Source organism: Contarinia nasturtii, unplaced genomic scaffold, assembly GCF_009176525.2.
Source record: "Contarinia nasturtii isolate CC-2019 unplaced genomic scaffold, AAFC_CNas_1.1 Cnas_scaffold_1699, whole genome shotgun sequence".
Lineage (NCBI taxonomy): Eukaryota > Metazoa > Arthropoda > Insecta > Diptera > Cecidomyiidae > Contarinia > Contarinia nasturtii.
The window spans coordinates 4,406,761-4,431,177 of record NW_022199032.1 but is presented as its reverse complement, the minus strand read 5'-3'; the positions used below and the strand labels follow the sequence as shown (position 1 = coordinate 4,431,177).

General features: G+C 31.4%; 3 protein-coding genes and 1 long non-coding RNA gene across 28 annotated transcripts in view; 2 read left to right on the top strand and 2 right to left on the bottom strand.

Moving 5' to 3' along the window:
• The window catches only part of LOC116347170 (protein daughterless), a 72,512-nt gene extending 66,177 nt beyond the window's left edge, over positions 1-6,335 (top strand). For 2 of the 8 annotated variants that reach the window (XM_031777687.1, XM_031777679.1), the window contains 10 exons: positions 170-370; positions 453-614; positions 808-882; positions 1,348-1,407; positions 1,709-1,925; positions 2,076-2,166; positions 2,506-2,601; positions 3,538-3,642; positions 4,354-4,499; positions 4,607-6,335. In XM_031777687.1, coding sequence (XP_031633547.1) covers positions 170-370; positions 453-614; positions 808-882; positions 1,348-1,407; positions 1,709-1,925; positions 2,076-2,166; positions 2,506-2,601; positions 3,538-3,642; positions 4,354-4,499; positions 4,607-4,752 — 1,299 coding nt within the window. In that variant the 3' untranslated portion in view covers positions 4,753-6,335. The remainder of the gene's footprint in view (positions 1-169; positions 371-452; positions 615-807; positions 883-1,347; positions 1,408-1,708; positions 1,926-2,075; positions 2,167-2,505; positions 2,602-3,537; positions 3,643-4,353; positions 4,500-4,606) is intronic. The other 6 variants (XM_031777680.1, XM_031777683.1, XM_031777682.1 and 3 more) reach the window with 6 other exon arrangements.
• A 3,165-nt stretch (positions 6,336-9,500) lies between these two features.
• LOC116347171 lies at positions 9,501-11,815 on the bottom strand. Its single transcript, XR_004201655.1, has 3 exons — positions 11,686-11,815; positions 10,233-10,391; positions 9,501-9,921 (listed from the first exon to the last, which is right to left on the bottom strand). It is a non-coding gene; the product is annotated as an uncharacterized LOC116347171 (long non-coding RNA).
• Positions 11,816-14,679: 2,864 nt separating this feature from the next.
• On the bottom strand, positions 14,680-15,894 carry LOC116347112 (protein phosphatase 1 regulatory subunit 42-like). Its single transcript, XM_031777547.1, has 4 exons — positions 15,769-15,894; positions 15,383-15,685; positions 15,082-15,319; positions 14,680-15,016 (listed from the first exon to the last, which is right to left on the bottom strand). The coding sequence occupies exons 1-4, from the start codon at positions 15,892-15,894 to the stop codon at positions 14,769-14,771; spliced, it is 915 nt and encodes a 304-aa protein (XP_031633407.1). The 3' UTR covers positions 14,680-14,768.
• A 406-nt stretch (positions 15,895-16,300) lies between these two features.
• LOC116347089 (phosphatidylinositol 4-phosphate 5-kinase type-1 alpha) overlaps positions 16,301-24,417 on the top strand; it is a 29,915-nt gene continuing 21,798 nt past the window's right edge. For 4 of the 18 annotated variants that reach the window (XM_031777512.1, XM_031777524.1, XM_031777506.1 and 1 more), the window contains exons 1-4: positions 16,303-16,781; positions 17,454-17,884; positions 17,983-18,099; positions 21,220-21,263. In XM_031777512.1, the coding sequence (XP_031633372.1) occupies positions 17,991-18,099; positions 21,220-21,263 (153 nt within the window). In that variant the 5' untranslated portion in view covers positions 16,303-16,781; positions 17,454-17,884; positions 17,983-17,990. Of the gene's footprint in view, positions 16,782-17,453; positions 17,885-17,982; positions 18,100-21,219; positions 21,264-24,267; positions 24,382-24,417 lie in introns of those variants that run through there. The other 14 variants (XM_031777516.1, XM_031777514.1, XM_031777521.1 and 11 more) reach the window with 11 other exon arrangements.

Sequence of the window (24,417 nt, the reverse complement as noted above, 5' to 3'; positions counted from 1 at the left end):
TTCATTTGATTTTTCATTTTGTTGTTGTTGCTAAAAGAAACTTACATTTATTATCTATTTGAATAATATATTCAATTTGATCATTTGAATCAAATTGCAAATCCGTTGCAAATCAACGCATATTTTATGTTTAATTTTCGGTTTTTCGTTACTAAACACAAATTAACAGCAAACACTACCACCGATGAGCACGTTTCGTGGCACGGGCGTTTCAGCTCAAGCAGGCGCACCACATTCACCTGTAATGTACAATCAACAACTAGCGGCACATCATCCACATTCACAACATAGTCCGGCTATTCAAAATGATACAATTGTTGGCAAAGCAATGCAAACCATGTTCACATCGACAGAAATGTTTACGCCGACAGTAAGTCAAATCTTTGTGCAGTTTTTTTGGTGCTTACTCGCACACAATCACTCATGATTAACATATATTTTCTTTGGAATAGGGGACAGACCAAATAATGGCACCATCACCTACACGAACACCTGTCACAGCACATCCATCAACACCTGTAAATTCACCACCGCCAATAACATCGCAATCCCAACCACCAACCGCTCCTCCAACGCAACAACAATCGTCTACATCAACGTGGCAACAATTAACGGTGAGTTTCTTTCAATTTCTCCAATCGTCAAATAATAACATCATCATCGTCGTAGTCATCATCGTATCTGTTCGTGATCATTTTTATGCTCGATTTTGACGAGAAGATTTTATGCACGCCGTGTCAATTATGAACAAATTAGTGAATTGTACTATGAATATATAAGTAAAACAAAAAATTTCGTTATTTGCAGTCTCCGCATCGCCTCGAGAACGGTTTGCAGAATGGCAGCTATCCATCCGAATTGGTTCCACGAGAACTGCACATGGTGAGTAATACAAATATATAAGGTTTTTGAGGATAGAGACACGATAAAAAAAACGAACGAACAACACACAATTCAACTCAACTCTACATTTCGCTTCACGGCTGATTGATTCATGTTCTGGGCTCTGTTTTATTTTATCATTTTTGTTTTGTTCCTTCTAATTCTGCTAAATGTTGTTTCAAAGCGCTACTCATTGATGTGTGTGGTTATAATTTTTTTTAAACTATTTTTTTTGCTATTTTGTGATGCCTCAAGTTATCAATTTCATTTCCATTTTGCTTCAATTTTCATCATCGATTCGTTGCGTGCGGTTGATTTTTTTTTATCATTGCAATGTCGAACCATTTCTTTATTTTTCTCATTTTTATTCGTTAATATTTTGTTTTTCCACTTGTTTAATAACTTGTTTTATGCATGCTTTTTGCATTTTCATTTTCTTTCTTTTATCGTTTGGTGGATGTTTAGGCTAATCTACCCGATTCACAGCCTGTAGATGATGCTATTGTTTTTCTAAGCAGTACAACCGTAAGTAACGCCGTACGCTAAAATTAATCAATAAAATGTTTTCCGTACTCTTTTTTTTATATAAAAAGCTTATTAATTTTCGTTCATTTCATTTGTTGTTTTTGTTCTTAAATTTTTCGTTGGTATCTCTTTTGTGTACTCGACTAACAAATGTCGTTTGATTCATTCATAAAAGACAATTTTCTAACATATTCATGCTAATGACATATTTATTTGGAGCATATATTAAATGCAGCAATATGGAATTTTTGTGATTGATTCATTTTTTTAATAAAATCGAATATAAATTGTTTATTTGCAGCAACAAACAAAACTCGAAGAGAATGAATTAGATGATGCCATTTCCGTATTTCGTAATCATTGTGAACCTCATCCGCTGGGCATGCCACCGAATATGGACGGATCGTACGTTGGACCGTCACCACTTGTTAACTCAATCGGCCAAACACCTCAAGAAAATAATCCAACGAATGAACCGCCAACAACGATTAAACTAGAACGTGTGCCAGCCAATTCAAGTGAGTTTTCATTTTTATTGCCCCAAAAACTACTAAATGTTTGAAGCTATCAAAAACAAGGAATCAATTTAAAAAAAAATATTCCAACTAAAAAAACGCTGACCAAATATGAATGAAATTAATTGGACAATTTTCATTTGAAATTTCCAGAGAAGCGAAAGGAGCCACCAGATGTGGACACCAAGCCAAGCAGTAGCTCTGTAGATGGATCGAATAAGGGTGGCAAGCGAACAAGACGATAGTGAGTATTTCAAATTCGATTACCATCGTAAAATCTAAATAGAGAAAACGCCAGTAAACAGATGATTCTTAGTCGAAATTTTCTTTATTTTGATTTTCATTTTATTAGAAATTTTTTTCTCAATTTTTGTTTGAAAAAGCGAAAAAGGAAAAAAAAGCAACACGTAGTACAAGTAAATTCATTTCAATCCAGAATCTGTTTGAAATAAATTTCCATTAATTTAATATAATTACTTTAATCTGATCATTGAAATTTTCTTATTCCTCAAAAAAAAAAAAAAACAATCACCTCGTGAAAAAAAAACTTGATCATTTTCATGAACAATCCAAATCACGTTAGCTGCAATAGCACTGACGAAGGTGAAAATAATATAGATCCAACACACAAAGCCATAAGAGAAAAAGAACGACGTCAAGCTAACAACGTTAGAGAAAGGTATGTAACCACATTAAACCATGACACATTAAATTCTCCATTCGATTACGCATCCCAAAAACAAATTTGAAAAAACACTCACAAATAAAGTGAAAAAAAAAATCAAAATAAAATGATCTGGTACAGATGATGAGCACCAACATTTATACTCTTTGTTTATTCTTTTTTCCACTGTCAAATGTTTATTCCTATTGTATATTGCTATTTCTTCTTTCACCCATCTAATTGTATTTTGTTTATTGTAAAAGTTTCCTTATTACGCAAAAACTAGACACACGTATTTATTGTTGGAATTTAATTTTTATTGGGCCCGTTGCAGTGCACGCATTCAGCAATTTTAATTCACATTGTTCAGTTTTTTCCATTCTTATTGATTCAATGATTTCGGAACCAAAACATATCAGCGACTTCATTCTGTTTTTACAGTAACAGAAAGAAAAGAGACAGAGTCGATTTCGATGAGAGTCCATTGTGCGGAATATATTCAAATCATAGCAAAAAGTCAAGAGAGTTCGGACAAAACTTATTTCACAAATTCGTACAATCACAACGCACAAAACTGTGCTCATTCGAGGACAATGTATAGTTTTTCTCTTATGGCTTTCAAATTGACAAAAGAAATTGAAAAACAAAAAATTCACACAATGAACTGAATTCACATATCTTCTCGATGACTTAATCATTGTGTCAAACTTACACATCTATACAAACACACATAAAGATTTTTTTTTCCTTTTTTGACTTTTCTTTTATTCACTTAGCACCTAAGTGATGTTAGGGTCGTTTTGTTTTCATTTTCATGAATTTTCCATCGTTTTTTTCTTTTAAATTAAAATTTCATTTGTCTCTTTTCATAATTTTTGTGTGAATTTTTATTTATTGGTTTTAATTATGTCATTTTATCATATGAAACAAAAAAACAATTTCCTAACCCAGTAAAATATCGCGCAGTTGTTCAAGCGAAGGTGAAGATGATGAGGAACCTGCCATTAAAGCACAAAGAGAACGGGAGCGACGTCAAGCCAATAATGCTAGAGAAAGGTATCTATCTTTGCTCATTATTGTGTTTTCTAAACGCTGTTTGTTTCTGTTGTGTTTTCATACATTCACATGTACACACCCCACACACACACACATACGATCACATACAAATTTGTTTTTTTGTTATCATTTTAATTTTGCATTTAACGTGTAAAAAAAATTCTCGCTTACATGCGATTCGCAATCATAATTTGTTTGATATTCTGATTAAACACTGTACAATATTTTTACATGTTTTACATTTTATGTCGTTGTTTTTTGTACATTTGCTAAACCCATTTGCTAATACGAGAATGATTCATGTTACTGTACTTTGTCAATTGTCTATGTTTCGAGAAAAAAAATTAACCAATTTCACTACAGGCCCGAATAAATAATTGTATATATACATTTGAATTTGATCATGGAAAATGGATTCAATGTTTGCCGCACTGCATTTGATACCATTTCAAAATTGAAATCTAACATTTATTCAAAATAAAAACCAAAAAAAATCGAAAGAGTAAAATGTCGAATGCTTAAACTAACACCAATCATCTATGCTTTATCATTTTATCACTGACTGATACACATCATCTACACTCACACATGTACACCTTTAACCATTTGCCATTTTATTACGTCCCGCAACAAATGTCTATTTGCACGAACACTTGCAAAAAACAAATCATTTTTTAATCAAATCGCTCAATTTTTCATTCAATCGTAAAGAATACGGATCCGAGATATAAATGAAGCGCTTAAGGAGCTTGGTCGAATGTGTAGCACACACCTGAAGTCCGACAAACCACAAACTAAATTGGGAATACTTAACATGGCTGTTGAAGTGATTATGACGCTCGAGCAGCAAGTTAGAGGTAATTTTGTTTGTTTTTTTTTCTCTGTATTTTCAATTTGTTTCGTCACTACAAATCGAAACTACGTTTTTTTTTTCTTATTTCTTTTTTGCCGTTCAATCTTATAGAACGTAACCTTAATCCAAAAGCAGCTTGTCTGAAACGACGAGAAGAGGAAAAAGCTGAAGATGGTCCAAAGTTACCTCAACATCACATGCTTTCAAATGCCCCCTATCCAGCGATGCCTGTGAGTAATATTCAGTTCGATTTCTGAATCGAAAATCATGCTGGATCTGCAACGAGAGTCCACAACAATGGCTTGCTATTGGGACAACAATTTAGATTAAATTTTATGAAGACTATGTAAATTTTGAAATAAGCAACATGAGAAGGGAAAAAAAACCAACCATGCAGGAAGAGAAGAACATCAGACACACAATATTGTGAATGAAAACAAAAATAATAATATTAATACGGAAATCAGACAAAATTTAACTCAAGTTTTGAAAATGAAAAAATTCGATACACATCAAAAAGAAGATTGAATGAAAATACTATATCTTTACTTATGTATTAATAACGCTATCAGTCTCTAAAGCGAAAGAAGCCTATATCATATTAAAAAAAAAAAAACAAAAACAAATAGTATTAAACAATTTATTTAGAAAGTGAGGATCCTTATGGATAGAGTCAATGAAATTCATTGGAATCTTTAATTTCTCTCTTCTCTCTCTCTCTATCTCGTTTCAATTATTTCATATGGCATGCGGTTGATGTTGAGACAAACAACACTGAAACGCATAAACGATTTTTTTTTCAGTTAATTTGGCCACAATTTTTCTATTTTCTCAAAAATCACGACATTTCTGAGCATTGTTTTCCTTAAATCGCCTTCTTATCGCTGCGATGAAAAATATAGCAAATTTTCAAACCAAACACACACACACACATTCAACGCATTATTTTACACTCAATTTAATTGTTTAACAACGTTTTCATTTGTACTCAATTTTCTTTGAAAACAAACAAACCATATAGCATATTTTCTTCGTAACAGTTTTACCTTTTTTTGTGCTTAAATATATATGACTGTGATAATTGCGGGGAGATACAAAACAGAAACAACAAACCATTCAACCATAAATCATCATCTCAGAAATAAAAAGAAATGAAGAAAAAAGAAACCAAATCGTAAATGTCTTGAATAGATGATGAAGAGACAATAATATCGTTCTCATCAAGCTGCTTATCTTTCATTGTGGCGATAAATGGCAACTTATAAATTAAAAAAATGTCACTCGAAGAACAACTATGTAAAATCTAGCACTATCATTTGTTTTTCATCGTTACAACAATTGTACAATTTCAATGTACAAACAATAACAACTAAAAATGTTCTTAATGTACAAAACTCGATTGAAAAGAAATGCATCAGCCCCGTGTATTATCAATGGCTCAATAAGTAAAGAAAAAAGAAATCAAATACAAAGAAATAGTCTTTCTTAAGCCATTAGAAACATATTACCAATACCAATGGTAAGGAAGAGACCATACGCTCTTCTATTTTTTTAAATAAATTCTTTTAATTAACGCTCACTCTTTTTCTCTGTAGTGCCATTTAAAAGCCATAATCGTATTATCGTTTGTTTTGTTCATTTTTATATCATTTTCCTTTCCTTTTGTTTTAAATTTTGCGTGACAATGATATGAGGGTGAAAAACGCACGCATCAAAATTGGTATATCGCTAAATAAAGTTAGTTGAGAATAATAACCGAAAAAAAGAGAAAAAAAATTACAAAAAAATAAGGCTAAGACAAACGAATGTGACCATGAACTAACTATGAGAAGATAGAGAGGAAAAAGATAAAAAATAAAACTAATATTAAAGAAATGGAAAAAAAAAACACACACACACACTATTTACATTCAAGCTGAATGCAATGTAAATGACTTAGTAGAAAAAGTGGTGAGACAAAATACAAGTTATAGAGTTACATGTGTAAGGAAATGATTATAAATAAGTACTAAGTATTATCAGTTCGGTATACGCGTGTAGGCCGACAGCTTGAAATAGGGGAGGTGATCCAGAATAAAATTACATTTAAAATAACAGCAACAACAACAACAACAAAAAACCCATTTAAAACAAAACACACTGGACAACAAATAAAATATAATGACTAAATGGATTGTACACATAAATTAATATTTTAATAGCAATTAATTATTTAAAAGAAATTAGAAGAAGATGGAAACTGATGAAGAAGAGAGAGAAAAAAACAAATAACCGAAAAAATAGGCGCAAAACATTTGAGGGATGTGAAGAATGAGAATGTAAAAGACAGACACTATTTTTTATACAAAAGAAAAACATGAAAAAAAATCAAGAGAAAAAAGAGCAAATTTGAACATAACAAAGCATTAAGGAATTCTGAATAGAGGATATTGTATTTAAAAAAATGAATTGTAGTTTAGACTAATATGACAGGACAATAGTATTTTTTGACTACTTTCATATATGATTTCTGTATGAACTATGCTGCAATCTTCCCACCACCCTCGCCCTCTTGTTCAATACACAAATGTAATTGATTACAATAGAAAACAAGCAAATTCAATCGAAAACCATGTCTCTAATAGCGGATATGAAAGTTGCCTATTACGATGCCGAAGCGAATTTCCCCACCATATTCTCTTTTTTTTGGATTTTTTCTTCTCTATTTTGATAGGCCTCATTTCGCAAAATTAATTAGACTTTTCTAACGTCTCTCATATTTAATTTTAATAATTGAAGGTAAAAAAAAGAGGTCCGTTTGCCAATAAATCGTCGTGCCACTTTCCATTTTAATTTAATTTCATTCCAATGTTAATTTTTCTTTTAGTTTTTTAAAACATGGAATCCGTTGAACTTTTTCTTCTTCTTCTTCTTTCAATTTTATTCACTTTTTTTTATTCGTCGGATTTTCACAGTCAAGAGAAAATCACATTTTATCTGATTTAATTATACTTAATGCAAACTAGTACTTCAATCGACACAACAATAATATCATTTACATTGATCTATTGATTCTCTCTACTTCAATTTTACTCGATATAACTCTATAGCAATTCAATATATATATTTTTTAATTTTTTTCTTCGAATCTTTCTTTTTTTTCTGTTAATAGATATTAAGTATTATATTTAAAATAGCTGAAATAATTTGTACATAATTTCGTCAAATATGAATTCGAAATGTTCTCTACAAGATTGAAATTTATATATATATATATATCGTTCATACAAGACATATGTATATATATATTTTGGGTTAAAAAAATCGCACCAGATACTTACCAATGTTTTCTGTTTAGCTATTTTTTTTCTTTCTTTTTAAAACACTGTATTCGGGATACGCAACTTTTAGCCAAAAATATTTCACATTCTGTTTGAAGAAAAATCTTTTTAATGTGACATGATTTATGCACTTGATAAAATTATTTCAAAAACTAGAGAAATAATTGAAAGCAACGACAAAACAGATCAATGATGATTTTCGGTGTTTCAATTAATAGTAAAAAAAAGTATCGTTTTTATTGAAAAAAACTCATTTACTCATGAAAAATCGAGAACGATCATTGACTTTCGAAGAAAAGAAATCACTTGCATTCAAAAGAATACGAATATACCAAATAGATACAGAATTGTAAAATATTTTTTTTGTTCATTTCTCAAGACACTGTCCATGCTAAAATAGTTGAGTGTGTGAAATACACTTATATCGGTGAGATCTCTGCGTATATTCAATTTAAAACACTGCATATCAAATCAGCACCACGAATTAAAGAAAACAATTAAATTTCATTTGAACACACGAATTTGTGCTTTGAGTCTAAATGTTGGTTGCATTTCAATTTATCATAAATAGTCAATTGGAAATTATGACATACACATTTAGTCTTCGATCACTTTCGGTACAACGAAAATCACTATTACGTTTATTTGATTTAATATATAAACTATGGATATTTTCAATGTTGGCTTGATTTACAATTGTAGTCGATATTTTTTTCATTCATTTTAACTTGCCGAATTGTACACAATGGCTAAACATTTGAAAATGATAATTTGTATAATTTTTTTTTAGTTAAAACATGTTTAAAATAAGTGAGAAAAAACTGCATTTCATTTATACATACACTTTTTTTATTTGACGAAAATAAATGCTATACTCGCTTCAGTAGCGAAATGAGAGAGAACTACCACACACACACATACACATAAATATTAAATTCCATTAATTTTTTTTTCACATTGCAAACAAATGTATTTATTTTGCTCGATAAGAATACTTCTTGCCAATTGGATGCAATTCTATTCTAACAAAATGAGAGGAAAAGAAAAATTGAAGAAAAAGAGAGAAACAAGAAAAAAACAATGAATATAAGAAATAAGTTATAGTTCATGTATCAACAAGAAACGAAGAGAAAATTATTTGATTGAAAAAGAGAATATTGTCAGTGATACAAAGTGATTGATCGAGAAAATGTCAGAATCGATTAATTGCCAGTCCAGCTCGAAAAATGGTCATTGTTTTTTTTAATGTAAGCGGTGTCATTGAGCGGTGCAAATTGAATGTGCTTCATAAATAGTATACGTACTAACTTTCCTACTTTTTCTCAGTTTCATCGAACTCCTATATCGTTTTCTATCCATTTAAATATTGTCCACTGATTGGAGAAAACAAAATCACAATGACAATGTATGAATATTATTTACGAATCCGCACACCACATATTTACACATCTTTAATTTCTGATTATTTTTTTTATGACACACACATGCATAGTATTCAAGACCCGAATTTGTATAAGAGAATTAGAAAAAAACGCCTTTTTTGTTTAGATTTTTATCACTATTATTTTTTAACGATTTATTCTTCTCCTTTTATTTTATTTTATTAGTACATTTTTTTTTAGTTTTTATTTTTAATGGATAAAACGAATGAAAAAGAAAAAAACACATCAAAAAATTTAGGATATAATTATGATAAATGAATAGTTTACAAAAACAACAACAACAACAAAAAAAAAACAATAAAGCATATTATTGAAGTTTGTCAAGTTCATTAAATTCGCTTCTGTGTTTTCTTTCTTTGATTTTGCTCGATGATAACGTTTGCTTTAGATTGTTCTGTTGACGTTATCGTTTTTTTTTTGTTTTTATTTTATTTTTTAATTTACATTGCATCGCTGCACATGAGTTCCAGGCTTAGAAAATAGCGTTATCACCAAACCTAATGTCTTCATTCTGAACTGTCTTCATTCACAACCAAAACCAGCAGCAATTTGATGTGTGATCGCACACATTTATTACAGTTCATACATTATTGATGTATGGTCGCACATTCGAGTGTTTAAATCAGCAAAATTATTATGATTATTATTTTTTTTGGTCGATTTTCTGCGAAAAGGTAACAAACATTGATAAATGAATTTCCATAATGCCAAACGTCACTTCAAATTGCTATCATCCTCGTTTTGTTTGTAATAAACTCTATAAATACTGTATATAAATTTATATGACAAATCCTATTCTATCTATCCTTTTGATTAAGTAAGTCTCATCATTCCTATTTTCCATTTAGTTTAAATGACACAATTGATGTTAAAATTGTAATTTTAATGAGGTGATTACATTTAGAGATCAATTATCAATATTCTATCTGAGAATGAATGAATGAAAATAATAAAAAGATGAAATATTTAACCTACCATTACACTTGTTTTTAAAAACAACCACATAGAATGATACAATATGGCAACACATCACATCCACGCGTATCAGATGAATGAAGCTATGGTGTTGGCGCTAAATCAAATAAAACCTCAGATTTGTGAAATAATCCAGCGCTCGTATCCATACTACTAATTCTAAGCATTCGGATACGAAATAACAAATTTTTAATAAAAAAAAAAAACGAAACAACAAATTAACACTGAAATTGTCAATTCCAAAAAAATTGACCATATTCACGACAAAATTCGAGATGAAAACACACAAACATATATGAAATGGTAAATTATTGATATTGAATATGGTATAAATAAATAATTTTATTATGATTTGTGAGAAATATCAGAGACAGAGAGAGATACAACAAATTGTGAAGCGTATAAATAATAAAAATTCAGATAAAGAAAAATCTATTATTAAAATAAATGTGCCATTTTCCATAAATTTGCCATTGCTTATTTTCATTTAACGATGTCAATGCTAAACTTTGGAAAATCAAGATCATTTCCATTTATTTTTTTATTTGTTGGACTAAGGTGAGTACGAAACTTTAGTGATTAAATTTGAAATTTCCATTGTTGAATACATTATTTGAGGGGTTCCGAGGAAAAAATTTACGTAGAAAAGTTCCGCGGAAAAATGTTCGGGAACTAAATGATATCATTTAGCAAAGCTAATTGGTACCAAATAGCTCAACTAAAGTTATTAGACATTTTGCGATGCTCTTGTGTTTTTCGAGTTGCTCAACTTTATTATTTATATTCATGATTTCATTTTTATATGTGAGTACGATGCTAAATAATTTTGAAACCAAATTGTATAACAACATATATGTTCATAATGGGAAGTAAATTTGCGAGAGAAGAAAGCGAATATTTTATAAAAGACTACTGCAGTTATCAATTTCATTTCCATTTTGCTTCAATTTTCATCATTTTTTCGATCATTGCAACATTGAACCATGATGCATGCTTTTTGCATTTTCATTTTCTTTCTTTTATCGTTTGGTGGATGTTTAGGCTAATCTACCCGATTCACAGCCTGTAGATGATGATATTGTTTTTCTAAGCAGTATATCCGTAAGCAACGCCGTCTGCTACACTTAATCAAAAATAAATGTATTCCGTACTCTTTTTATTAAAGAGCTTATTAATTTTCGTTCATTTCATTTGTTGTTTTTTCTTAAATTTTTCGTTGGTTATTTATTTAGAGCACATATTGTAGTGAGTGTAAGACTGACAATTTATTAGAAAACATTAAATACATTGGATACTTGATAACTGTAGTAAATCCATAGGCTACTCAATATCTTCCCTCTTAAGATTTGAATTTTACTCAACATAAAATTGATTATATGATTAAATATTGTTTGTGGAATGAACGTGAAACGTGAAACTCCGATAAATAATCTAATTAAATAATTTAAAACACCTTAAGTTGAGTTCACAATATGAAGAAATTTATTTGATGAACTTCTAAAAAACTTTTGTTTGCATTTTGACAAAGTTTATGTGTCATCTTCAGCAACACGCAAAAGAGAACAAAGAGAAGAAGTATATGCGACAACGGAGTCGGTGTTATGACTAAAGTGATTTGTATACAATGTAAATGCGTAACGCTATGAAAAAATGAGGTGCACAATACAATCAAACATATTTGAAGAGATCAGTGTCTATGTTGCCGTTATCTCTAGGGGCTTTTATGATACAAAATATACACAATATGCCCGTCTTATTCATCATATATGCGAATATATACGGCATAAATCTGCACCGAATTATACGTATTTTATACTGACATTGTACACACACATTTTATAGCTTTATCGTCTCGTTGTATGTAATAGAATTCGTATGCGTCTATACGATTTGGTTCGTTTACTTGTTTGAGTAGCTCAACTTAAGGTGTTTTAAATTATTTAATTAGATTATGATTATATGATTTTTTTCCATAAATTAAATGCATCAAATAGGTCGATTCCAAAAAGGTTGAGATCTTCATTATCTGTTTCATAAAGCGTTTTACAATGTGTTTGATCATTAAGTGTAACACAGCACCTATGCAACCGTATAAGGTCCTTGTTGCATATCAGTAGTATGTTTAGTTAGGAATTTTTGATTCTACTCGAATCAGATGATTATGAGGAAGGATAATTCACGTCAAAGACATCTAGCAAAAATCCTTTCTGAATTCTAACCCAACACCCCTTCTCATAGCATCCTATTATTGTAGCACAAATGCAAGACCAAACTCGTATCAAATAAATTAATCCATCGTATTACGAATTATTTTGTGATTGGTTTGAATAATAAAAATGTTAAATGCAGTAACAACACAAGCATTTTGAAGGTTGTTTTGAAATGTTTTGGCGTTGGTTATCGAATTTTTCAGCCTTGCTGCGATAATTGCTGATCAATCATTGCATACTTTCAATCGAATCCCATGATCATCAAAATTGTTTTGTTTTGAAACGTTGTTTATTGAAAAGGCTTAATCGTATGAAAATGATAGAATTGCGCAATCGATTTTATGGGATTTATGAGGTTCGATAGAAAAAATTCAAACGAAAATCTGATTGAACTGGAGTAATTATTGTACTATAAAAATCGTTTCAAATGAATAAATATTTCAAAAAATTATATTTACTAAACATATGATAATTAAACCACAGTGAATGTTTACGATTCTTGCTGCAGTAATTTCTGCAACTGTAGTTCAATTAAGTTTACCCTTTATTCTTCGAATTGAACCACGTATTCCACAGAAATCGTTTATGAACATTCTACAATTGTCGGTCGATCAAACCAGAAACGTATTGTGATTTGTGAGTCATTACCAATCGAGTGAAATGGATGGTTATAATCGTTTTATGAAAATAATTTTCGGATGGGAGCGAAATTTGTTGACGTTAGTTGGTCATGATTTTCTTTGTGAAAAGTTAAAATTCTCAACAAGAACTGCTATTACTTATATTGATTTAGCCATATGCATTATTGCTGAAATGTATACCCTTATATATCGTGATCCATCAATAAAAGCACAAACTTTTCTTCTTTCTGCTGTTACGGTGCAGGTATTTTACATTAATATTTCATTTCATATTTGATAGAAATACGAAATATTTTAACAAAGACCAATCACAATTTAGGGTACTGTAAAAGTGTATGTGGCTCGATATTTTAGCAATGATCCAAGATGGCTCATTCGATCTACAGAGAATTTATACAAAATTCATATTAAAAGTGAATCAAGTGAACGAATTCAGTTTTTTAACATGTTTGGATTCATCACAGAATTGTTGTTTAAAGCTATGTCCGTTATGTACTCTCTGTCACTGCTTACGTTTCTCATATATCCAATATACATCGACCGGTTACGTTGAATTACTTACCATCCATATAGTTTGTTTCTTTCTAGCAACGCTAGGCACTTTGGCAGCCGATTTCTTTGTGACGATCATATTCATCAATTCGCAAATTTTTGTTTAACTAATTTCACTCGATATAAAACAAATCAACGCCGAATTGGATGAAAAGGAACCCGAAATTTTTATTAGAGCTCGTTTCAGAAATATATTGCAAATGCATCAGGAAATGACCGAGTAAAATTAACTTTTTTCATTATTTCTATTCAAATTTTGAATATTTTTCGTTTTTATCTTAATTAGATACGTGAAACGTGTTGAAGTGATTACATTTGAGATTATTTCTATTCGAATTTTAAGTGCTATCTACTGTTCCATAATCGCATTGTATTTTATTCTAGTAGTAAATGCTTTTTTACAACAATCTGAAATTCAGTCTCTGAATTGAAATCAATTTTTATAGACGAGAATTTTTTACACCTACAGCATGCTGAGTTTGGCACTTTATCAAATATTTTTTGCTTGTCTGATTGGAACTATTGTCGAATCAACCGTAAAATGATTTTTTTTTATTTTAATTTTCAAAAAATGAAAATTTTGGGTTTTCACTCGACCTTCGAGAATTTGAGTGTGAATGGACAATATTTGCAACAAGCAGTCCTTTTCAGAACGAACGAGTTTACGATGCAGCCCTGAATATGAATTGGAATAAACTGCCATTCAAGGAGCAGCGCATATACCTATCGTTCATCCAACGCTGCCAAAATCCAATATTTTTTCGAATTTGTGGACTCTATCCTCTTAACTTGGATACATGCGTTACGGTTTGTCTAAAAATCGTGTTTTCTTTTTTTTTAACTTAAACATTTATTTGCAGATTTTCAAGAAAATATATTCTGTCACAATGATCATTCATACAATGCTGGGCGAATGTGCAGAACACAATTTGAGATTTTCATTTCGAATTGATAACGTTAATTAGCTTTTATTTCTTGTTTATTTGTAGAAATAAATGATTGAGAAAATATATTCTATGTTTTCTCAACTGAAGACACGAGAAACAATGGTCCAGCGTGTTATTAAACACTCGTTATTAAATAATCGTTACATAAAAAATGCTTTTGTCAAAATGTCAAAAAATCACTTTTACTCAATCTTGAATGAGCGCCCACGGTTCGTTCTGCATGTTTTCGACAATGGCTTGAGATATGATGTTGGTTACATCGAATGTTCTTCCTTCGGAATGAATTGATGGTAAATCTTCGCGTAAATCGATATCAACGATTTTTGCGTTATTATTGGTATTGGCTAATTTCTGCTTATGTTCGGTTTTTACTTTGTCAAAACTCTTTAAAAAACTTCGTGTTACATCGTTTACCATTCTACTATCAAGAATTTCTGCAAAATAAACGCAATGCTATTTTATATAGAAATAAATTAACAATAATAAACTCTCAATTTACCCAGACTTTTCGATGCCAAGATGACTTTGTTTCTATAATAAATATCGTTCATTTGAGCTGGACAATTGGTAAAAATGGCTTTTGTTAAATATCCCAAATGTTCTATCGAACGGGCAATATAGTCGCCATTATCAAAATTATTATCGGCTGCCGAAAGCTCCTCCAAGTGTGGAAGTGTTTTCAAAAGTTTCAGTTCGTTCAGTCTCAATCCGCTTATATTCAGTATACGAAGCGATGCCTAATTTATGAGATATAAAAAAAACTTATGATACCAATACAATCACGAAATGTTTATACCTACCGAAATCCCAATCAAACTATTCACACCGAATGTAAATTCATGCTGTGATTGTAAATTCTGATATTCCAAATGTAATTCTTCCAGAAGATTTAAATTATCCACACCGTCGAGACATTCAATTTCATTGTAGCTCAAATACAATTTTCGTAGATTTTGCAGATGATTTATATTTTCGATTTTCCGTATGCGATTCCATTGTAAATACAAATGTGTTAGATGATGCAATTGATCAAGATTTGCAATTTTTTGAATCGAATTATTGTGCAAATAGAGCACCTTCAGCTGTTCGCACGTCAATTCACCCTAAAATATACAGATCAAATCGAAAATAAAAAAAACAGTTGTAAAATAACGTTCGAACTTCCAATTTAAAGCCGTTGACGTACAATTTCTTCAAGCTTACGACCGTTCAAATAAAGATGTGTTAATTTTTTAATGATTTCATCTTTGCTTTTCTTTGGATTTTTTTGAAAAATTTTGTGACAAAAACGCTCAACAAATGTATTGGACATGTTTGATAATTCAAGACAATCGTTACATTATATGCAGTTTTCAATCATCGATCAAACAATTACGGTTCAATGGTAACGCATTTAAATTGACAATTAGAGCATAATTTAAGTAGATAATTTGATATTCAAAGAACGGAATGCATGAATACAATGCTTGTATTGAAAATGAATTTAACCATTGCTTGTATTGAAAAAACAAAGAGAAGTGATTTCATATCCATTTTCCACTTGTTCCTCAAGTGCATTCATATATCTATCTTACACTGGTTTGTATTGGAATGTCAAAAGATGTCGCTGTAATGTTGAAATCGCCGCGATTTCAATTGTCACATGAAATTGCAGCGATATGACGATTCGATAGTAACGCATTCTCGTGGTATCGTTACAAGATACGAAATGTTGGTTCATCATGTTAAAGTCATTTACAGTGCTATCTCGCAGTTTGCATTGTGGCGTGTATTGAAATGAGCAATAACACGGCCAGGCAAATATTTCATTTGTTGTAAATTGCATGAATATTGATTTTAAACGTCAAATTCCGAATCGGTAACACACGGGATACACACGGGCTAAAAGCAAAGTAAAAAGAAAAAGAGAAAAAAAAATCGAAACGACCACGACGAGAGTGAGTGAATGAGTGAGTGGAATGAAAATAAAAGAATGTTATAATAAATGAAAATTATCGTAAATTTAGTCGTGTTGAGGGTCATTAACTCAATCCATCCGCAGACCCCACGAAGGAGAAAAATTCCATTCAAAAAGTCAAATCCATAAATTCACTCGACGAATAAAAAAGGTGAATCAATGCGAAAAGTGTGTGTGAATAGAAAAGAAAAAAAAGTATCAAGAAATTTATCCAATGATTTCGCGTAAGCCTTCCGTGTAATGTATGTTTGTGTTTTGGGCTTGCTTTCGTTTTCGTTATTATTTGTCGTCGTTGTTGAATCGGTTGTACGCTCTCATTTCAATGATAGCTTATAATCGAGAATGAAAACAGAATTTTTTTATCTAAATTCAGAAGAAAAAATATTAAAAGCTATTATTTAGCAACAGACGCAAGTGTAAATTGTGAACGCAAGTGAGAGAGTGTGTTGGTTTCACGATATGATTTTCTCTCTCTCTTTCTCTCTCCCAATTTCTTTTTTCTCTGGAGAAAAATCATGTAATAATAAATTGAATGTGCGAGAATCGCGTCATTGTTGGATGGCCACATTTTTGAACATTTAGCTTCAATCATATGGTCTACGTACATCATTTATAGTGAATTAAAAAAAAAGAAATTCAATTCGTTTGCTATTGACCATTCAAAAAACCGTGCGCGCTCTCTCATATCAGACATAGTGACAGAAAACTATTGCAAATATTTTCTTGTATTGCTGATACATGAAAACACATAAATCGCATAGTGGACTTCAACCATAAAGTGATCGGCACACATTAATTCCCGGATTATATGCATTTCTCTCACATCGTCTGCGGGGCCGTGCACATAAACATTCCTGCTGGATTTAGAAGCTTGACTCATATCGTCTAATATTTTTTTTCTCTATTCATTTCAGTGCAACTGAGTGTGTGTGTTTGGTGAAGTGAAGTTAGTACGTGTAGGTGTATGCGTAGACATGTTCTCTTGAATTTACAAAAAAAAATATTGATGTGTGTTGATTACACATGCTTACAAATACCATAAAAGTGTGTATATTTTTTGTTTCTTAAAATTTTATAACATTCTATGAATTTGGATTGGAATAATTCAGTCATCCTTATTCAACTGCAATAATAATCATTTTTATAACATCAACAACCACAACAATTTAAGTGAAATATAAAACAAAGAATTAGTGGGCTAGTTTAGTGTATACAAGATAATTAATATAAAAAAAAACCAACCACAACAACAACAAAATCAAGTTTCATATTATTTATCATACGCACACATGACGATTGCCTGTATCTCCATTCGAATAGATTTAAATTGCAGTAATTAAAGAAGGTATATTCAAAAATTCCATTCGGAGAGACGAAATGAATACGAAAACATTTGCCAATAATCGTAATTAAACGTGTAATTTCTATTTCAACCAAATAAAGGTATAGAAATGGCATCCGCCGAGGGAGCCGATTCAATTGAATTGGAATCAGTTTTTTCCAGTAAAAACCGGGACATTCATTCGAGTACATTGAAATCAACGAGCGGTACCGATGATGGTAAGCCAAGTGTTTTACAAATGAAAAGAAAAACAGCAACACTTAACATTATGCAAATTATTTGTTAAAACCAACGTCAAATGCCAAGAGCCAATCAGTGTAGAATCATTAATTATGTAAAATGAAAACTCCCAACCAGATGCATTGAACTCATCTTCATGTCATCAATACCGAAAATCAATTGAAATTATTATACTTATGAAGATTGTGCACTGCACACACATTTATTGCATTTGAAAGCAAAAAACAAACGAAGATATGTAATTGGCATGAGTTTCAAAGTTCCACCAACATGCGTCACGTTGTTTTTAAAATGTATGCAAGGGACTGTGCAAGCAAAAGAGACTATTCATTAAAATATAAATGGGTGGTTTTTTCCCTCCCAATCGATAAGGTTATAGTGAATCAGTGAAGTTCAATATTCAAGTCAACGGCATATGTATGAATCGTTTTATATTCGATTTGATATAAAAAAACAAGAAGAAGAGAACACAAAATGAAAACAAATAATACAGTCATCGTACGTCAAAGCAGGCCATTATCATGGCACCACCAGTAACAACAACAACAAAAACATAATGTAGATTCATCGCCCGAATTCAATTCATTAACCGATGGATACGTGTCATTGTTTTGTCTCTTCTATATACATTACTCACGCAGAGTATAATGCGATGCACACGACTAAAACACTTAAGTGATTTATTAGATTTACAACAGACACCCGACTCTATTTCTCTCTCTCTCTCTATCTTCCTTTTTCTCTCTATTTGTGTTTAATTATCGTCATTGCCTTGTGTTCTTCGCCATTTGAATTGGCACCATTTGTATCGCGTTTTTGTCCATGCGACGCTGAACTTTAAAAAGAATAACAACACACACAAACTCATATTCAATTCAATCGAAAAAGAATTGGCCGCACACTTAATTATTTTACTATTTTCTTTTCGCATCGAAAATAGCTCCAGACAAAGACCGAGAAAGAAAGAGACATACAGAACGAAAAAAAAAATGAAAATAAAATAGAGCAATTCAATCCGGCTGTTAGAGATAAACAATAAGCAATGCACTTTGCAACGTTCGCATTGAAAGCTCATTGAAGTGCCACTCATTTTATGAATATAATCTCGATGCAAGTTACGGACACAATTTTCTTTATATGAACCAAAAAAAAAATCTGATATTGAACTCGATTTTTTTTATCATCGTCAATTTCAAGCGAAAATGGTGCACACCAGATTCGCATACTTAATATTCTTGTGAATAAAACATGTGTGGTTGCAAATCTGATCATGAAGATATTTAAGCTTTTTAAAGTATGAAACAGAGAATAAGAGGAAGCAACACATTCGATTGTATCACCAAGCAAAAACAAATGATATCATCATCTCACCAAGTCAAGAAACGTGAAGTGAAAAAGTATAAAAAAAATAGAGAGAGATACATAAAGAGAGATAGTTACATACATTTAAGTGTAAAAACAGCACAGCATCACTAATTTCGATAAACAAGTACATCGAAATGAGATTCCATTGTTTAATAATCTGTAACAACGGTTTCTTGTCATGCTAATTTTTGTTTTGCCACCTTCTTCCGCTTTGTAAAGTCTATTTCGAGTTTCTGTCAAAAGGCCAAACTTCATGCACCTAACAGCTCAGTCTCTATTCATTTGAGAGAAAAAAATGGTATGCAATCACAAAATAACAACGTGAAATGACACACAAATGTGTTTGACATTAAATGATACTTGTGGCATTTGTCAATGCACTGTACAATGTACACACATATAATCCATTCATTATGTATGTATCGATACGCGTGACTCATAAAATTTCACAACACAATATGACAATTGTCATTTAAATGTTGAAAACGCATGCATATTTTAAATCGGTTGTTTATTTATGCTGTTGTTCTAATCGCAATTTACCATTGCCGCCGCGTCTCCGAATCATGGATTATGCATTAAACGATCCCATTATTTCCATACACAGACATTATCTCGGAAATGATTGCATCACATTCAAAAATGGATTGCTATCGGCGAGGGCATTTTATCAAAGCATTCGTATTGTTTGTTAAAGTTATCGAACTTATTGGATTTTTATTATTCACACGCTGACTATGACGTGAACTAGGGTTGAAAGCAAAAAAAAAAAACACAAACACAATTCACCACTTCACATTGTATCGTAAATAACACTAGAAATTCCAACGGTGTACCATTGGGTTTATTTGTGCAAAACTTGATGAAAAAAAAACTGAATATATATATAAATTATGGAATTTTATCGCGGTCATTCGTCACCAACGACAATGAAATACGATGAATTGATGATATCATACAGTACACACTTTTCAATCGCTTCCTTGTATGTGTCTCATGGTGTTCTTGTTGTTGTTCACTGTATGTGTATGCCATTTTTTTTTTGTCTCTTCTCTTTGATACATCACTACAGTTTAGTAAAATGTATTGAAAACTCAAGCTCATTGCTCTACATAAAATGATTTAGGTTCTTTTATGTGGTGTGTAATGAACAGTAATGTGCGAACTCATTTTTTTGAGGGGGGTAATTATCAAAACTTCATTTTATCGATTGTAAATTTCTTGCCAAATAATTGACGACCAAAAAAAGGTCCCGAAAAATCCCCAAAACTACATTCTAATGAGGGGATTTTGATTCCACTCGGACCGAAATTGATTACGAGTGCGCAAAATTTGGCTCAAAAAAATCCTACAAAATTGAAAAAATGGTAAAAAACTCTTAGTAATTTTAAGAAGGGGATAACAGCATTCCCCTTGCACATCACTAATTATAGAATAGTACACAATGCTCACAACAAATCTCAGCCAAAATTGATTTTTTTTAAACTCTGAGATTTTGAATATAAAAAAGAACGAGGTTGAATGGAACAATGTGCTAATCGGCATTGGTATTTGCTTGGTTTTGCAAATAAATGAAGCGCATAAATATTGTTTCGACATTGTTTCTTCAACTAATTTGTATGGTTTTCGTTCTTGTTTTTCTTTCTCGTTTTTCTTTTGCTCTTTTCTTTTTCTTTGTTGTTATTGTTGTTGTTGCAAAAAATAAAAATGTGAAATAACAAAATAATTTACAGATAAAGACAAAACGGAAAGTGGAGATGCCGCTACAACGCTCGAGGTAAGTGATTTTAATTGTATTTGTGTACGCAAAATTATATAGATTTTTCATTCGCTCTGATCGGTCGTCTTATTCAAAAAATGTAAATTTAATAAGCAAACACGAAAACGTGTGAAATAACAAACTTTTTCTTTGTCAAGTCAATCGTTTCGATGATTCCGTAGATGCATACACGCAAATCGAATATCGTTTTTACAGCTCCATGTTGTTTTTTCTGCTTTCCGATTCGATCATTTACTTTGCAAATAAATTTGCAAAATTTCGTTCATGCTCAGTCTTGATTGGACACTCTCATAATTCTTTAATCTATCTCTTTTCATCTTAATGCTTCGATTAAGAAAATTATGCGCCGACTTTGTTGAATTCGAAAATTGAATGGTCGTACATAAATCATTTTACTGAAATGTTTGAGGCGACCTAATGGCGCAGTGCGTGCTTGAATTGTATGAGCATGTACGCAATTTTTTTTTTCTTTTCGTTAATTTAAATATGTAAACAAATGATATAAGCACACAATATGTCAATGGTCAACAGCCCGAACCATACAGACAGCTATCCAACAATATAATCATGGAAATGCAAGTTGATTACTCGATTTTCGACAATTGATTTCGTCAGTTTGAAATAGCATTCCTCGACGTGATTCACTCGCTTCGCTTGTTTGTACACAAACGAAAAAAAGACAACACAAATTCATTGGACGCGCACAAATGTGCAAACACATATAGAAAACGACACAAAAAGACACAAAACGTTATACACATCCGCACACAATCAGCAAACTACATGACGTACTTGTCGTCTTACGACACAATAATACCAACAACAGCACAGAGTGAATGGCCATTGAAATTGCGGAATGAGATAGATAGAGAGAGAAAGAGAAAGACAGCAAAAGCAAAAAATATCAATAAGAAAAATTACAAATAAAATCAAAGCTACACTCTCTCAGCTGTGTGTGGAATAATAATAAATGGATGGCCGTGACAATTTTTACAGGCGAACTGCACCGCAAACTAAAACGGTCATACAATAAATTTACAATACATAGCTCAAATACTAATCGGTTGCCCTATCTCTTTTTCTCGAGCTGTAAAGAAGCAAACGAAGAAAAGGAACAGAAAAATAGGCAGAGCTAAGATTTAATGTCAATTCACTACACTTTTTTCGTTTGTAATTTGAGTTGTCATTTACTATGGGTATTTGCACTCTATGTTTTCAATGTATCGTTGTGTTCTTGTATCTTTGGCGTGCTGTTTTGTGATGGCCATGTGTGCTTTTGGTTTTCGTTTTACTTCTTACCATTAGAATGTAAATACGTTCGTAACCGTCATGAAATGCTTTCAGAATTTACTGCGCTCTCAAACAACACGGCCCAAGCCAAATAAATTTAAAATTATACAAGCACATATAATAAAAACCAGCACACATAATTGTGCACGATCCAAAAATATAAGAGCGAGAAAGAGAGAGAGTGAGAGAGAGAGAAGGACAATAGACAAAATGGCAATAAATGTATGTGAAAAGTCGAAAGCGTCTTCGAGACTCTCGAAAGCGATTTTCGCTAATTCATTTTGGAAAATACAAGCAAATAGGCGCATAAATAATTCGGTTTGACGGTTATTTTTTATGCAACTATATGGATATATGCGTGAATGTCCATAATACTCGGCAATGGCACGTAAATTGTATGGTAAATGGCAACGCATTCATATTTTATTTTCAAATTTGCAAGATGTCTGCACAGCAATTTTAAACTTTTTACTTACATGCAATGCAACCCTATTTCGACGACGGCGTCCTTTTCAGTTAAGGAAGTCAGAGTACATGAACATAAAAAAAGAAGTCAGTGGCTTTTTTCAAATTGCCATCCAGATATTCGAACTAAATTCAGTTCACTGCCGCCCACTGCGTTGCAATGCTTCTTTTTTCGTTTCGAATTTTTATGGCAATGCATCTTGAGCATATTTCTGGTGTTTGCTGAATCGAATGTTTCGAGAAGAAGAGGGGATATACGCAACGGATGCATACACACATAATTCACTTCTGAAAAAAAATGTCAATGTTACATTTGGATTTGTGCAGAAATTTTCCACTTTCGTAAGCCATCACCTGTCGAAATAAGCTCGTTCATTCATTCGTCTATATTAATAAAAAAAATGTTGTTGCTGTTGCTAAATGAGTTTCGTACTGTGCCCATTATTACGTCAGTTTGGCAAACCACATTAAATAAGTGTACATTAGGTTGCGTCTATTTGTAAATGAGACACACAAATAGTCACACCATTTGAGCCATTGCAAAATTAGTCTTGAATGCATCAAAACACGAAACAGTATACCCATAAAAAAACACCACATTTTTTTGGCAATGTCTACAAATCTAAAATGATTTGTTCGTTTAACTATTTCGTGTCTTATATTTTGGTTTCGAAAAAATTGCAGTTTCATTACAAATGTGAGTGTCATCAAACTGGAATTAATTTGCACGTAACACCAAATAAAAATGTAAATAGCTTCTATTTGATTGAAAAAGTAAGACTGAACAATGACGAAAGAGATGACATTATTTCATGTGCATTTCGCACCTCTGTTTTAACGAAAATTATTTATTCATAATTAATAAAAGCAATGTACGCCGCAACTATTTTTTTCTCCTCGCCACATGCGCAAAGCACTTTAATCAAATGGAACTTTTGCTAAAAATTCATACAGAAAAAATGTTAATCTTCTTCAAATATGTAAATGCACAATAGAATTGACACACGAAAAAAAGAAACACATGAGCGAATTTAATCCAAATGTTATGGAATCCTTCACATTCATTTCGAATTTGGTTTTTTTCCTCTCTTGATTTTCTTCAAATTCACTGAATAATTAATGAGACTCATTCCATTACCGATGTGTTTCCATTCATTAACATTTGAGGAGATAATTCGATATGAAAATGTTTGAATGTTAAAACAGTATAAATGTAATTCTCTTGACATTTTCTGTGCAAGTTCTACTTCGAACCTGTACGTAAATGGTTTAAAATTGTGATTTTCCTCATACCAAATGACAATGAATTTTATCATTATTTTAATGTGTTTGGTGGCGGTGTTTGATTTGGTGTTTGCATGTAATACAGATATATAAATTAAATTCAATGTTAAAA

What these genes read in the sequence shown, in the direction of transcription:
- LOC116347112 (XM_031777547.1), bottom strand. Translation starts at nt 15,894, where the DNA reads ATGTCCAATACATTTGTTGAGCGTTTTTGTCACAAAATTTTTCAAAAA. An exon ending in ATAGTTTGATTGGGATTTCG is followed by an intron (nt 15,320 to 15,382) that starts GTAGGTATAAAC and finishes CTCATAAATTAG; the next exon opens with GCATCGCTTCGTATACTGAA. An exon ending in CTTGGCATCGAAAAGTCTGG is followed by an intron (nt 15,017 to 15,081) that starts GTAAATTGAGAG and finishes TTTATTTTGCAG; the next exon opens with AAATTCTTGATAGTAGAATG.